Source organism: Bombus impatiens, unplaced genomic scaffold, assembly GCF_000188095.3.
Source record: "Bombus impatiens unplaced genomic scaffold, BIMP_2.2 scf_0739, whole genome shotgun sequence".
NCBI classification, from domain to species: Eukaryota; Metazoa; Arthropoda; class Insecta; order Hymenoptera; family Apidae; genus Bombus; species Bombus impatiens.
Window position 1 is genome coordinate 841,933 of NT_177158.1, and position 17,773 is coordinate 859,705.

General features: G+C 36.5%; 1 protein-coding gene across 1 annotated transcript in view; it reads left to right on the top strand.

Moving 5' to 3' along the window:
• The window catches only part of LOC100746351 (nucleolysin TIAR), a 589,230-nt gene that overhangs the window by 234,470 nt on the left and 336,987 nt on the right, over positions 1 to 17,773 (top strand). Inside the window, exon 2 of the mRNA XM_033322978.1 lies at positions 10,386 to 10,443. Coding sequence (XP_033178869.1) covers positions 10,386 to 10,443 — 58 coding nt within the window. The remainder of the gene's footprint in view (positions 1 to 10,385; positions 10,444 to 17,773) is intronic.

Genomic DNA, 17,773 nt, shown 5'->3' on the forward strand with positions numbered 1-17,773 from the left:
TTTCAATTTCACCCATAAGAAACATTCAACTCACAATTTTGTGCTAAAGGTCTTTCCTCGAACAGCTGATTAATTATCAATCGGCTGGTATATAGAACAAATATATTGATGAATATATATGAAATAATTAAAAAGTGTTTACCTACGATCTATAGAAATATAAAATTAGCGCATTAAAATTTGTCACATTGAAATAAAATTTATGCATCGAGCAACGAAAGACAACGAGAATTTGTCACATTATGTGAACACGTAGCCTGAAAATATGCGAACTTTACTTACCAGTGAACGTGCGAACGTGGCCAATGAATTTTGATTTTTGTGCCGAACCTCGTCGCGTCAGTGTCAATAAACACATAAATCGCTTCATTATAGTACCACGAATCTATCATCGCGAAATGATCGCTGTTATTACGAGTGTTTGCAATTGGTTTGGAGGATACCTGACTACGAACGTAAATTCGTATGGCGTGTGAAAATCGAATATCGCCCCAGTGAATCTCACTGACCCATTCGATCGACCGGCGGACAGTACGATTGCTCGTGAATTTTTCTGTCCAAGCCTGTTTGATAAAACGTCCAATCTATAGCGAGAGAACAGACCGAGCCATTTCGTTGCTGGAGATATGCAGGCCCAGCTGAATAGCCACGTAGTTGTGTACACCCTTGGTAATACATAATAAGATACGAACGGAGGGCATGCAGCATAATCATATATCATAGGTTAGTGCGGTAGGGCGAAGTATTCCTCCGGTTCTGGACGAACTGCCCCGCACACCACCATAGCTTGTATACAATCACTGTCCCTACCAACCGCTGCTACCAGCATATCGCACGAAAGACTACATCGTTGTAACGGAGCTTCGCATACTTTCCTATAAAATACGAAGCTTTGTCGTAATTCTTAAATTCGCGTGGACTTGGCGATGTGTACGAAACAAACAAGAATTCGCGTTGGCGAAGTTAACAAAGAGAAGTTTCGTGGTAAACAGAACTGTTAGAAACTGTTTTTAGTTGCTTGTGAACCGTGCAATCAAGTTCACTTTATTCTTCGTCCTAGAATAGTCCTAGAATATCTTCGAATCTCGTTTTTAATCAACACCGCGTTTGTTAACGTTTCGAGAAAATCCTTAACAAGAAATTGAAACGGAAAGTCAAAGACATATCAATGAGGATTATTCGTACTTTCTGAATATGACTGAAAGAAGCGCAGAATGTTTTTAACTACAAAACACTTTCTATCGATTTCAGGGAAACAGTGAAGTAATTTGAGTAAAAAAACGCAGAGATGGTCATTCGCAAAGGAAATTTCCTTTATTTAGAGGCAGCAGCCAATGTGTTAAAGGTTTTCAGAAGTCGTAGACTACTAACGCTTCCTTTTCTTTTCACTTTTCTCGTTCTCCTTCGTCGAGAATCGCTTAAACTGCGGTAAGGTGTACACGTGGATCGACATCGATGTTAGAGGAGAAGTGTGTGCGCTTGTGCGTTACCTGACATCTCCAACCAGTTTCCTCAACCTCTTTAACACGAATGGAGGTTTGCCCGGCGTACACTATCGACGAGTAAATGGTTTGAATGAATAACGGGATCATGGAAAGACAGAAAATGCGACTTATCGTGTTTTTCAATTCTGGCCCTTATATTTAATATAACGATTCCGATATTTGCGATATTCGTTTAATTTAAAAGAAATCGTAATGACGTTCATGAAATAATATAGAAATCAGGTAATAAAATTGCAGAAACTATATAGCTCCTTTTAAATAGTTGACAAAAATATAAAGAAACGGGCAAAATATTTTCATTCTCGTTGTATATTTACATGTTCAAAAAATTCACGAGATAAATGTTTTATAAGAATAAAATTTGTTTATCATATTTACTAATATCATGATGAACGCATTAGCTGAACTGTGTGATATTGGCTGCAGATACAATCATTCGTCGAAAGAGATACAATCGCAGCATGTTTGTGGGCGAAATAAAGAATATCCGATAAAAATCGTATGTACATTCGAAGAACCTGAACACACGGTTTCTTTAAAGCTCGAGCTGAACGCTGCAAAAATTTATATGACGCATTACACTATGAAACGCTTTATTGACGTAGTAAAATATATTATGAGGAAGGATCGTTCGTGCTTAGTTAGCAGAAATTTTTTTACCCTATAGTCAATAACTCACTGACTTAGAATAATTTAGGTCACCAGCTTAAAACAGAAAAGGCCGCTATCATTTGCAACTGGTCTATCTTGAGAATCAAGGAGAAAATTGTGAAATTTATACGCCTGTGCCTCGTACAGAGTTAGAATCGGCCGAAGGAAAGAAATTCGTCAGCCATTCTCACGCGATATACAAATACTAGAAACTTGGTCTTTATTAGCATAAGAAATTCAATTAGAAGTGGTGACTGAAGTAATACAGTTTGGTTATCGGTGTAGTTTCTGTTTAGAATGCAGTAATGCAAATTCCAAAGGAAAGTATCATCTGCATTCTATTTAATATTATTATTAGTTTCGCTATTATTCTGTTACGACGTTTTTCACGATGTACACTATCGAAAGTATTTGCGCATCTGGTTGGAATTCAATCGAAAAACTGATATGTTTGTTATATTTTCAGAATTATGATAGAAGAATGTTTCTCTACTTCTTGCTGTAACGATCAAATACTTTGTTAAATTTAAGTCGAAACTTCGTTCTTATTCGTCTATGGCGTAGGACTGATACTTCGCAGAATTTATATAAATTTCCTAATATAACTGAAGAAATGCATATTTCCTTCATTCTAAGAGTCCTAACAATATTTAGCGATCGTACTGTTTTACCATTTTATTTATGCTAATTAATATATACTTTCATGAATATCTGCTAATAATTATACATAGAGCGATTTTAATCGAAACTCTTGTTAACCAACCTGTGTAATAACCCTAGCTAAGATCAGAAGCCACAGAAAATTAGATTTAAGCGTTTCACTTGATACTTGACCGATATACTTCACATGCTAGCGATAACGTGGAAATGTCTAAATACTTACGAACGATAGTGTTGGTGTCGATAGTCAGGATAAAATCTGTGACAGAGCCGGTAAGAAGAATCGTCAGAAGATGTAGCCAAGAGAGACAGAAAGTATGTGGTTGCACGACATCGCGAGGAAAGTAACCCCGTGTCTCGTAAATTCCTTACGATAGCATTTCCGTGACTTATTACCGGGGCAGGCGAGAAACGTCGGTGGTGCCGCGGCGACTAATGGCGCCATGTGGTTGGAAAATAAGAAGATATAAGTAAGAAAACGTACAAGCAAGCTTGTAGGGGAGGTAGGAGAGTTGGGATGGCTGCAACCGACCGTAATGTCGGACGACAACGGAAGAAGCAGCCTCCCTTCGTCATGTGAAAGTCCGAAACGACCTTCCACCATTAAATATACTTATGTAAGATAGTAGCCCGTGGCCAGCCAGCCGCGTATCAATCACGATAATAGGACAATAAATATCTGACCGACAGTCGACTGGCCAGTTAAGGTCAAAAGTGCAGCAGCTTGCAATTTCTGCCCGACTTCCTGCCGATGCCCGTGCTCACTAACTCAACCTTCGCGTCCGCAATATGTAATCGGTTCTCTATCGCGGCCTAAGCCTCGCATTAAAGTACCATGTCGAACCCTGGTATTTCTGCGATCGAGTATGCTACGCTTTGCCAACCGGTTCGATAGTCGCCTGTGCTGGATTGTACTTGCTTGCTGTAGAAGAAAACGCGATTCAAAAATCTTGAGCTCGCTATTTCTACCTTTTGATATTATTTCGTGAACTCGGTCGAGCTTGTATTTAAGTTGCTGAAACCGAGATAGGAAATGTTTTACTCGAAGCAGCTGTGCGTAAAGTTAGCAATGAATTGCTTCATACCACTGGCAGTTATTACTTGAATCAATATATCATACATTTATTGTTTCTTTATATGTAAGGTATACCGTATAATATAATAAAATTATATTAGAATCTTTCCCTTCAAACTTCAGTCAAAACTTTGAACACAATATGTAATTTGTTCAATAAATTCATGTTGACAAATAATAAAATTATAACTGTTTGTTGTATGAGCGGCTTCGCGACCTGAATGAAACTATTTTAACAATACGTCGTATATCGTCGCACGTATATCAATATTGTGTCATTAACAAAGATAGAATACAGTCCCTTAATTATCAATATCTATCTGTGTGTTTACCATGAACCTTCCAAGTGCAAGTTAAAAAATCTCTCGTTGATCGACTAGAGCAGATCTCGTGGGACAACCCGTTGACACATAAATATGACACACCGTTAGAGGTGGGCATGAGTCGCGCGCGCATTAACCGTGCAAAACTACGGCATATAAACTTCCTCCTTTGCCGGTGTATAAACCATAAAAGAACGGGGCTCTGGGCCGGCAGACGACCTCGCAACCCGGACTAACTATTAAAAGTTGCAAATTGCTGCAGACACACTGCGGGCCCGACGTTAGCGTACCGGCCGTCTTGGGCACTCCTCCGTCCTATCCTAACTTACTTATCCCGCCAGACTTACTTCCTTACTTACATAGTCACTCGCTTACTTACTTATTCCTAGCCTTGGTATTCCTTATCCTTGCCTCTTTCTGCACCGCAGTTTCCTCGCGTAACATTACTTGTTCATGTTCTTTCCTCGCATCTGCTGCAACTAGTCTGCCGGAACTCCCGAAAGGTGTACCAACCAGGTATACTAAACTTTGGATAACGAAACAACTCTCTGCGCGCGTCGTCGTCGTCGTTGTAGTATTATTTTTCGCATTTGTTAAGGGCGAACTTTCAAAACGAGCTCTCGGCCTGCGAAACAGCTGGCCTGTCCCGGCACGATTGTGAAGCCGCGTTCACCTATCCGGCCACGTTGATCCGATTATCGACTTATAATTTTCGACAGACAGCGAAATGAAATATTCATTGGACGGGATCGACGAAAACCGATATAAATATTATATCACAGTTCGGCCGCGTTTATCTTTATGTCGGTAATATTTATATACACGTGGAAAATTGCACGGCATCGACGACGATTCCATGTTTTTCAGCCCATTCATTTTCCAAATGTTTCTCGATGGTTTAAATCGCGTTAGCGTTGTATTTTGTTTTGTCATTAGCACAGGGCGAACGCTGTCGTACCAGATTTATTATACGGCTGTCCATATACTTTGTTGTCTATGCGGATGAACGAAATTCGTTCATCGTATGATATTCAGGAGAAACATTAAGCATAATGTTTCTTGTATTAGAAAAATATGAATGTAATGCGTGCGTAAGCTATCTTGTTCGTAGCGATGCTACGATGCATTTTAAATGCCGTGTAGAGAAGTAAGCTTACTTCAAATTAGCACGGTAGACGTTAAGAAAAGCAAAGTAGTCATATTACTGTTTTTATTTCTCTGACTACTCAGTGTTACTTAAATAAAAAGTTACGCGGTTTACTTCCTTCTTAATGTACTTGTAACTGCTTCTTCCAATAAATAAATTTACGAAGTTTTGCTATTATGGTTAAATTGCAACAATAATAATAGTAACATACCATAACAGTTTCATGCTTAATGTTGCAAATATGTATTATTGTATGTTAATTTAAAATTTCAAAGTACATTTATATATTCTCGAGCAATATTTAGAGATAATAAAATAGTTCGTATGAAGTCAACTAATAATGTCGAGTTTATTTAAAACATACTTTGAATACTTCGTAGGGACGTTTGACCAAACTCAGACACGTTTCATTCTCTTCCGAATTTCATTTGTCAGCGGATAAATATCAATTTCGAGAAGGCCATAAATTTTCTGTTGTGTCAGTATTGAGCTACTATACAGTACACCGTCTTTGAAGTACTGTTCAAACATTGATTTTGCACTGCTAAATGTTGGCACAGTTCCATTTTTCCTTCATTTATTAGCATACCTTTGAAATCCATCAATGTCACTAATTGACACTTTGAATCTCAAATAATACGAACTATGGATCAAGCAGTACAAACCGGTGATCTGCAAATTCTAAAATTTTCGCTTTTGTATTTTAACGTCATTCAGAACTCAATTATCCCGTAATCTTTGATAAAAAAAAAAATGTTCTAAATTCTTTATAGAAAATGAAACATAACACGAACAATTTGTATTTCCTTAGTCCGCAATAAATATCTACATTATTTTTTTGTTAGAACAGTGACATAACTAATAGTAAAAACAATACGATTTTTAAGAAAACGATTTAAAATAAATTTGAAATAAAAAATTATTCGAGGACGTTCTTTAACATTTTGTTTTATAATTGAACCAATGATCTTTGCAATTTTGAGGATCTCTGATAAGATAATGTTTATGCGTATTGCTTACTATTAAAAGAAGAATTAAAACAGATGTTACGTTGTGACAATCTCCCTTTCAAACAGTATAATTTTATTTCTCTTTATTTCTCACCTTAGAAAATGGCCTACTTCTAGACTTGATCTTCGCGAATACCTCAAAATCGACAATTTTTTGGATCTGCCTTCCTCTACCATCTCGAATCGACAACGTAACGACCGCCAATTGTTCGCTTATGACAAACAACAGCGAGTACAAACGAATTCCATCCCAAGAGGAAACGTAAATCTACCATAAAAATGACAAATCGTGTGATAAACCTGTGTTACATTGCATTACACATCAATTATCGTTGTTGTTCATTTCGATCATCGTCGTTTTCTTTCCAATTGAACATCGGTATCACGTTGTAATGGCTAATAAAGCAGATGAAACGCGTATTGTTGCACCCGTTCAGCAAGCGTACGTGTTGTAATAAAGAGCATTAACGGCATTTATTTTACCAGCTAGTTGTGGCTTTCCATTTCTGCTCACGAATATATCCTATAAAGTATTTTGCAAGCTGCACCATGTTGGTATTCGAACAAAGCATCTCATCGACGTAAACGCTTTATCGACCAGAGTATTTTCCCTATGTACGGGAATTTCATCGTAATTCGGTTTAATTATCTCTTGATTATATCGAATTCAGGAACCGCATAGTTAACGTCCTTCTCCCTGGATATGATCGCAAAAACACACGAGTAGATGGTTGAACTGGAGGCGTCATGTCATTTGAATAAATGAAAAGATACAAGGCCCTCGTAATCGAATTAGGTCATAGTGATCGGCGATATGGAATAAATGTGAACTTCCATTTTGTATCTGACGTACACCGCCGCTCGTATTAATCCCAACACTCTGATAGAAATTTATGACAAATTTTAATGACAGCAACCGATACTTATAGTTATTTATCCGTTATTAATCAACAAATTATAAATGTAAATTTTGTTTCAAAAGCTGGAAAACTAATGTACAGAGGACATGCAACTATCAATAGCATAAAGATACGACGAATATGATACGAAAAATTTCTCCTTGTCAGGTATGAACAATATAAATTAATTCTACTTAACACCATAATAAAGAGATATTTCCTATAATGTTCTCTTATTGTTTCAGCTACAAGTTTGCCTACGGTATTCGATGAAATGTAGCAATAATTAAATGTACAAAGAATGCCAGCGTGATGATGCAGATAACTAAGAAAATGAAAAGTAACGATTCAATATTAGCGCCATATCGTTTGCGTGTATCGTCCGTACGGATGACACCATTTTTCCATTAAGTCCGTCTACGATAGCAACGTATGGCAAGGTTTTACTATATCATTCGTTCAACTATTATTTTACCCTTTCTCCTGCGACTTCTATACATGCCGCGCTTAATATTCCTCACGATTAATTACGACCAGTGTAACCAGTCATAAATTCTAAGCAGCGAGTCTTGTACTCGTAGATATGCATTTAGCTTAGCTTTAGAACTTTGGTTTACAGGTGAAATCTCAAGTCCTTTGAACTTGCACGCAATAATCACGTATACTTGTTAGTAATTCACTATTGATACCGCTATTCTCTTGTACAGATGTGGATACAGATAACTAAGTAACTAGAAATTTACTTTATATTGAAATACATCTATATAGAGCCGCATTGGAAACAATAATTTGTTCTTTCTGTATGAAATGAACGGAAAATATGCAACAAGGAATTAAATAATTATTATAATAAGATTACAAGTAAATGTGCATCTTCATGAATCATTTATTATGGTTTTGTTCAGAGCTGATTTCGATTCGTTAATGGTGATTAATTAAACACGATGATAATTTCATGAATATCTACGTATTTGAATTTATCATTTAAACGTATAAATATATTTTATGAAATGATAATTCAGTTTCAATCGAATTGTATTTCCCAGACTTAATTCCGAAAATCGAATTAATTTTTGTCTTCTCCTTTTTGTAAATGAGTGCTACAAAGATATAGTTACAGTGGAATTCCGTTTATACGAACCCCATTTATATAAACGAAACCTTAGCAGCGCCTGATTAACTGAACATTGGTTGAGTGCTGATTCAACTACCGCCGAACGTCAATCCAGTTATATCAACGTCTAAGACGTAAATTTAATAAGACGTAATGATAAGACGTAAATAGTAGTGGCACGCTTACATATGTGACGATCTCGCGGGCTTCGCAGTCGATGCAAGTTTACAACATTGTTACGCAGATATTTAAGAGCAAATTTTTCATGGATCCTCTTGGGAACATAAACTCCTATTAACTGAACGAAAACTTATCGATGATGGGAAGAAACAAGAGGATTTCTTATATGAGCGACCAGATTATATGGTCTATTGTATTAGCAGAGATGATATAGAACGAATGTGAAAAATGATAAAAGCCTCTTTGATTATGTTGATTATGTAGAGAATTATTTATTATCTATATAATTATATTATTCTATAAATATTAGAATATCCCTCGGATTACGTAACATTGAATTGACGAAATTAATTACAACGAAAAATCGTTTTTCAGTTGCATTTTTCAATTGCTTTACTTTCTACTACATGTTCAGCCGGATTCGCAACTTGTACGCGGTTTCTTCGAAATGACCTTTGCTATTTATCGAATATCGGCTATGTCGAAAGTTAGGTACATCACGATGCATAAAGAATCTAGTTTATGACATCTGTTAAGACCCGACGATACCCAACATGTCCTATTTCCGCCAGTCGAGGTCCTTTCGGCAGTGATATCGCTTCCTGTTGCTGCGGATTACCAGCGGATTACCGTGCCGATTTCTAGCGAAAAGATTAACTTGATAATTTGTAAACGAAATTACTCGTCACTTGAGGAAATCCAACTGTCGCAGGGATATGTACGGGGGAAACCGCATAGGTGCTTTATCAGCGAAAACGTTTTACGTTTAACGCGTCTGGCTAGTGAACAGACCGGTATAAATTTGATCGTTTCTTTGTCTTGACTTCCACTCTTGGATATAACCCCATTCTTTCACGGCAATCTTTTTATACCGACAATTTACGTGGTGAAATGTGAAATGTTATCTAGGATGTTTCGCGACAGTTGGGCGGCGTTGAACATTGAATTTCTAAAAGGTGGTCTAGCTTTCAGTTGGAGAAGTTTTACCAAAGCTCCGTGAGAATAAAAGGTTTCTTAAGGCAGCAGAATTTTATATATCTAAGCGTTGAATTATATAATGTTTCATATAATACTTGTAATATATAACAGGCTATTTAATGTATTATACAATGTTCTTATTTCATATTTTATTATATAATATAAAATTTTGTTTATCTTGCTACCATCTAAATATATATCGTCTACGGTTCACAAAGGAACGGGTCACTTATACAGAAGCTCAATATCTTGAATATTTTGGATTCTCAAGTAATCTGAAAGAACTCTGCGATATTTATCAACGTTTCCACTACATTATACATTCATTCGTTAGTCAAATGTTTGGAGCCTTTTTCACAGGAATACAAATTTTTTGGAAGATATCTAAGAGTGAAATTTTGCTTGAATCAACGATATTCAGTTTATTTCTGAATGGTTAATATTGAGAATCTGTGTATAACTAACGAATACATGTACACTGTTTTCAAACCAATATGTCAGACATATGTATTGATATTTATTACAAGTATTGTCATGAGTTTTCACTATTTCATAAGCGCGAAAATATAATAGTTACAGATGAGGCAACGATAATTAAATCGCATCAATGTTATATGGAGAGCATGAATTGATAAATCTATTACTGTATGTCAACTAGTTTGTAATTATTAAATTTATCCGAAAGTCATATAAATAGATGGTTAGATAAAACAACGAAATGTTTTATCCTTTTTTGTTCCTCGTTTTATTTCTCATTTTATTTTATAATACATAATTGTATTACTATTACTAGACTACGTATCTAAATATTTAAATAAATTTATACTTCTTTGACTGTTTCAGGAGATGAAAGTTAACTGGGCCACGTCTCCGGGAAACCAACCAAAACAGGACACCAGCAGTAAGTAATATACAATTTATATTTTCATTTCCGTATGTAATTGGATGTCGATAATCGTACTTTCCCTTTTCTGCTACATTAAGATTTCGTTATACTATACGCATAACGCACGTTATAGCAAGTCAATTAATTAATATGCAATTTAAGAAACTGTACGGGTTTTCAAAAATTGGAACAATATCAGAGGTATAAAATTTAATAGGGAATAATAATAGGAATTGTAGAAAATGGCGAAATGGAGGTATTCATGAATTAGTCCAAATATTTGGTTGTTATTGGGTTTGCTTTTAATTCCAATAATGTTGTTAAAAAGAATTAAATTATAATCTTACATGTTACGTAATTATTACTAATGAAGTTTTCAGAAGCGTAATTAGCTTTTGCGCATACAATGCTTATGCTTAAAATTTATTTACTATACCCAATGGAACAACGTTGGCCGAAATGCGATATAAATGAAATAATTAATTTCAACCCTCCATATTAAGCAATACGAGATTAAAATTTTCTTAATACAGCAAGTGCAAATTATTGTTAAATATTGATTGAAACGCTCCAAAAGATTGTGAATCATTATCCTTCTTTGGACACAGATTAAGCCGGATATTTTTAAAGACTCTATTACATAGTACAAACCTTTGTATCAGTGAAAAATGTTTTATTTGATACACGGCCAATATAAAGAGATCCGTTAATTTGTATGCGTTGCGATATTCAATTCATCGAGACTCGTTTTATTGAATAAACGATGTAGGTATTCTAAATTCAGCATACGCTGTCAATGTTATGATAATATATTGTTTTTCTAAGACATCATTTAACGCGATAGCGTATGTCAAACAAGTTTATAAATTATTAGGAATACAGATGTTTTTCTTTCATTACTTTCAGGTTTCTTTGCGTTCAATTACGTTCAAAGTATTGTCTGAAACACTTAGGTTTTTATTATTAATTTCATTATTATTTTTAATATTTTATTCACACTTTCTATTGTTTATTTTAATAATTCATTAATTCTTAGAAATTCACCATTATTTTCTATTATTAATTATAATATTTGAAAGAAATTATAAGTTGCGTTAATTATTCTTAAGGAATAATTCTTAGAAGAGAATTAAGCGAAACAAGTAGATCTACATTAATTCGATTTGCAGATTCTAGCTAATTCTTTGTGGAATAAATTACTCGTTTATAGCCCCGGAAACTTCACAGTTACTGTGGGAATTGAATATATGTAGGTCTCTAAACATCTTATCGTTGACCTTTAATCCTTTCGCAAGTTCTAGATTGTCCTTATTTAGGCGTTAATTACGGATACTTAAATGGAATTAGTTTCGTGGGTATAGTGTATCAAGTAACACTGCTCTACCACGGCAACGATTCCAACTTAAAAGAAGTTACATAAAATAGCAACATGGGCATAAATGGCTTTATATTAAACTATTTTACACTATGTAGAACTAAGTAGAAATTTTAGCGTAAAATAGATTACTATTGTATTATTAACCGTCTCTTACTTTCGTAACTTAATCTGCTCCTCGTACGTCAAATTGACACAATGGTGAAACATCGATGAAATGAAAGATAAATAATTAATTTTCCTGTTTGTCGTTTACATGCATTTACACTGATTCCCTTCAGAATCATCGGATTTCATTCGCACGTATTTGACTTCGCATTATCGTTCTTGGCTTTGTCTCGCGGTGAGGAGAAGAACGAAGAGAAGGCACAAAGCTCTTCCTCCCTTCCTCATATTCACATCAAATTTCGATATTCAAAGCTATACACATGTCTAGCTTCATACTAAAGCGGTTGTACGATGAACGCATAATTGTTGTGCAACAATTACGAAACACTGAGATAGTAGTCAATGGACTTGCTAAGAATAACGTGTGTCAGATTGACACATAGGGTTCTTTTTGTAACAAACGTTGTTTCATAAATATATATATATATATATTCCATAGTAAAAAAAGTAAATTATAAAGTCTGAGATCAATTTTTCTTAGAATAGCGTCATCTTTCACGTGAAAGATATGTACGGGCGAAGGTTAAGCTGTTGCTAATATTCGAAAAGCTAAGTTAGAGAATATACGTAATTCTGCAAACATTAAAATATTCAGTCTTTCCATTCCAAAGTATTAATTTATTACCGAAGGATTCAGTATTTTTCCACACTCTTCCGGTAAATCAGCCGAATTATTAGGTCGTTCGAAAAGTTTCTTTCGTTTTATGAGGAAATAATGGATGCACAATATATTCTTCGTTGTACATTATTTTGTCGAATTACGTATGATCCATCTTATTCCATCAGGATAAAGATTACAACGTCCGACAGAATAGATTTCATGTTTGTATAAAGATGCGTTGTCGTAAAAGACGTGTCTGTAAAAGAAAGACACTTTTCGGGAAACCTAATACTTGACGCAGCTTACCTATTACGCATACCTTATGCAGCTATCCGATATCACATATTTTAACGCTTCATTAGCGGAAACGCTTCATTCATTGGAAATAAAAAATATGTTAGCGAAAGTTAGGGGAAAATTGCAGGTGAGAATCCCAGCGATGCGATTAAGAATAAAACATAGCATTTCGCGTATAATGCCGTATAATCTTTAGAAAGAAGAAAACAAAGTGAGAATTAAATCGATATAGAGCAGAGTAATCATTTTGAGGAACATCTTGCTCGATTTTGCCGGAACAATGATTTAAAAGTTTCGTTATCAGATGGAATATTATACAAATCAGGTACATATTCATGAATCGGTAAAATTACGGCGTAGAACTTGAAGTAACAGTTTCGTGTATTCGTACTATAATTTCTGCGTATAAGGGCTGTCCGGTACAGCAGTGGTTAGGCATTAAACGTACGTCACTTGGTAAGCTCTTTCGCTCTCTGTTCCCCTATCTACGGAGAAGCACAGCCGCAGACCAGTAAACCCGTCATAAGTACTTCCTTTCTAGGGATTTCCGTCGTTTCTATTTAGCAAAGAAAGAAGAAAAAAAAGAGAAAGAAAAGAACGAAAAAGGTAAAACGAAAAGAAAAATTAATATGATTCTACGCAAATATCTTTCAGCATGAATCATTGAAAATTACCTTGCCGAATAACTTCGTTTTATTTCTCGCGTTTTATTACGCAATAGGATTGGCAGATTCGAAATCCTACTACTTTCTGCGAGTTATTGGAAACTATTAAACGGCGGATTGTTCACGGTGTAAAATATTTCTTTGAAACCCGTCCTCTCCTCCGAGATCATGACCTTTTGCGCGAAAAGCAGAGAACCTCTAACGCTTTTGCGCTGGCGCTCGACTCCGTGTTTTCCGTTTCGCTCTTTTGAATTCTGTTTAACGTTGATGTCTCGTTTAATTTCCGTGTTTTGTGCACGCACAAAAGACGGGAAAAATTTCATTATGCCGCAAGTACTTTCAATTAACCGGGAAAACTTATTATAATTAAATACACGCCGACGTTCCATTTGGCTAATTACGTTTGCAAATACCAGAAGTATTTGCTTATCATGGCAGATAATTTGTCCGAGAGCATCGATAATAATATCGAGCAACGTGTGTCAAGTGCCGACTATTCGAAGAAGGCAACGCTCGTCACAATGTGAAACAATTGTTAAAATATATAATATTTTGTAAGTTAAATGGACATTTTTGTATTCAGGAATATTTGTTCGATAAAGCATAATTTAAATTCTTAAAGGTATCCTGTAGTATATATGAATACCAGGAATTCACAGAGACAAAGAAGATTGTATTTCGCATTATTAGATGTTTAATTTAATTAAGTTTACGGCATAAAATTTAATAAATACGCGTATTTGTTCCATTGTCGAATTAAAATTTGTTCAACGCTTGAAATCTAATTGGAGTGGAAACTGGAAAGAGTTGAATTTAAATTCTGGGCCTATCTACAGTTTCTTATATAAGACGGTGAATATTCCACGATATTTCTTGGATTATTTATTCAACATTCAATCTTGAGTCATGTTAAAAAGCCACGAGATTATCAAAATCCAATAATATTCTATGATTTCATTGAAATATTTTTGACGCTTCCGTGCTTTCTTACAGATAGCAGTAAATAAGATTATAACAAATTAAATTAAAATTGAATATGAAAAAATAAAATTAAATTAAATAATTAATTAAAACAACCAAACGTTCCCTTTCATTAGGTATTATAAAAATTTACTCGAGTCTTACAATGTTACAACATTGTCTAACTAAGTTTAATAAAGTATCGGGTAACAACATTGAATATCAGCGATGATGTCATAAATAACAGAAGGAGGTCTGCTTATCTTACCTCTCTAGCCTGCCGTACATACGAGAAAGGCCAAAGAGTGAACACGTGTGTCCTTTTCCTATTATACATGTACGCCCGGGCGACGAATGCGTGTGCGTGTTTGAAATTCAGTGAGGGGTGGCGGCAATATTTAACTCAGTCTGAAATTCCTCTTTTTATAGACTTGTAAAACCGTGACAGGCACATGGGACCCGATCCTCTGCCTCCCCTTTCCCCATGTTTCAGCCATATCGTTCTCTGTTCAGCCCTTGTTACCCTCGCTCTTCGTCGTACAGTTGCCCCATCTGAAACGGTTAGATGGTGTTCCTGTATCTCTCGTCGTTCTTCCGACCAGCTTTCCCATTGCTGGCCCTCTTTCGTCCTCCCATACTTCTCGAATCCTCCTTCACCCCTGTCCACCCCTCGACGATCCCCTTTCGAAGCCGCGCCGTACCTCCCCGCGGACAAATGCAAAACTAAAACGCGCCTCCCCTATTCTCTGTGTAAATATGGTCGGGAACTACTGCACGGTCGTTGAACGGGGTGAGCACACTTTTTCCAACCCCACCTCCCCTCCCCACCGTCGTTTTCCATCCTCTACGATCGCATTCCCTACCCACGTTCACGAAGAGTGGATAGCTGTGCACGCGTTGTGGCTACAACCGAGACGAGGAATACCAAGGCGGCGAAGGCCCACGGTTGTTTTACTTTTCCGTAAGGGGATGCTACGAAACTTCGGCACATTGGTACACCTGCGCATCCTGCAACTGCGGACTCTCACCGTTTACTCGCCGGTCGAGCGTATATTACGCAAGCCTACGAAACCGTGCTACAACTTGCAGCGTATTTGTGGACCGGCAAATATATACAGTATCATAGCGCATGATATATGAATCTCTATAGGTTCGTCGTAAGATATTGGCGATCTTCTGTCTGCCTAGAAAAATGCTTCGCGATACGTTAAAGTATATAAGTGAATAAAGGGAATCGATGGGGAAGATCGATGGTTAACGTTTGATGTTTGAGCGATTTTGTTTCTGGTATGGTTATAGTAGTCATCTATATTTTCGATATAATTTAGGAAATGAGAAACACACGTATTAGTTTCTATAGTTTGCAGGAATAGCTTTCGAGGGGGTGGAAATGTGATCGGTTTGAAAGGAGCTGTAGCAGAGTAAACTCTATGAATTCAGTAAAAATATATTTAAACAGGAAGCCTATGAGATTCATCGTCGCGTATTTTAACACTTTTTTCAGGAATAATTATGTAAAATAATTCATCTCATTACGATATTTTTCTACACATTGCCTTATAGGTAAATATTATCATATCATAAATGATTAGGATTTCCTGTTGAAAATCGAAGCTGTATATTAATCAGAAGATCAGGACATACCGAAATCGTACAAGTTCTAAGTTACTTCAACCGACGAATGAGAACTTTAGAACGATGATCGTTTATGAACGGTCGTAATGCATGCTTGGGGAATCAGCTACGCAAAGGAATATTATCCAAAGATGGTATACTGTGTTACGTATAGCTGGAATGTAATGAGAGGAGATTTTGACAGTTATATTCAGCAAGAGAGAAACCTTTCGGACTTTTATGGTTTTAAATCTCCTTCATAATACGCATCATAAAAGGATACAATTTTTATGGTGCCTTGTAACGTGTCATCGGGATTTACGTCGAGGACGATGGGATACATGCGAGTAGGTTATTGCAATTGTAACGAGTTGCGCAACATGGCTATGTAATATCTGTAAAATATCATACACACTAATATACTGTTGTACAAAATGTACAAATTTTCAAACATTTCCTACGTGTAAATTTAAGAACTTGCGGATAGTGTAACTGTAGTTTCAATTATCTTGTCACAATTAAGAGCTACTTAAAGTAATACTCATTGCAATATTCGTGAAAAGGAAGCTGCACTCACTGTATCGTACTTTTTTTCACGTCCCATTATAGACATTTTCAAGCTTTCACCGATAGTACAGATATCAAGCGAGACGATGATCTAAACTTTTAAATAAAATTGTCCTGTCACAGAATATCACGGAAAATCCGCATCCAGCAAACAAGCAACCGTGTTGAATGTGTTACAACTACAAGGTTAGAAAATTCTATTCCTCCACGGCTATCGTGGAATAACGAAAAAATCTTGTCCATTTTACAGCGGATCGGAACAAAAACATTTTTCACGTGTACGGCAAAAAGCAACGGGACATTCCTTGACCCGTTCCATAGAGTAAGATGTTATTACGACTATTCCGAAAGACGAACTCGTGGAAAGAAGCTGGGTTGAAAAAGAAGGGAATTCACGTTCCATTTTCTTCATATGATCATCGTCGGTGGAGTGTCGCGAAGGAACAAAAAGAGAGCAAAAGTTGCCAGCCTTGAAAGCATAGGATGGCGTCGGTGCACGGTGTAGAACGAAACGAGAGAAAAAGGGCTGGAAAGAGAAAGAAAGCGGATTGGAAGGTCGTGGTGTAGAGCCGGATTGAGCTTGACTGGTAGACTGCGTAATCGCGCATCGTTTTTCCTGCATTATGAATCGCGCCAGGGGATAATCGTGCCAGTATTTACGGAGCTTTTCGGCACAAAGGGGTTACACCGCGAGTCCCACTCCCGTATTCCGTTTATCTCTGGCAAAGCGTTTACCGTTAGACCATAAGCAGCACGCCTTTGCTGTTTATATGCATTACTGGAGCTGTTATCGTTATTAACAAAACACAAGCTGTCTTTCCCGTGTCTCTCATTTTCTGTCACGTACATCCCGCCAACGCCAGTTTCACCCGCTCGGGGCTCGTCGCGCTCGTTCCATCCCTCCGCTTCTCTTTCGCTCCGTTCACGCTCTGTCGTCTAGCGTTTTCGCGTATATACATCTTGTCGCGTGCTTTCTCATTCGCCAACTTGTCTTTTTTTTTCATCTCCGTCTCTTCCTCCGCCTCCTTCTCTTCTAACTTCTCTCCCACCTCCTCCCTCGACGTGGTACTTAAATTTAATGACTCGCGAAAGAGCAGG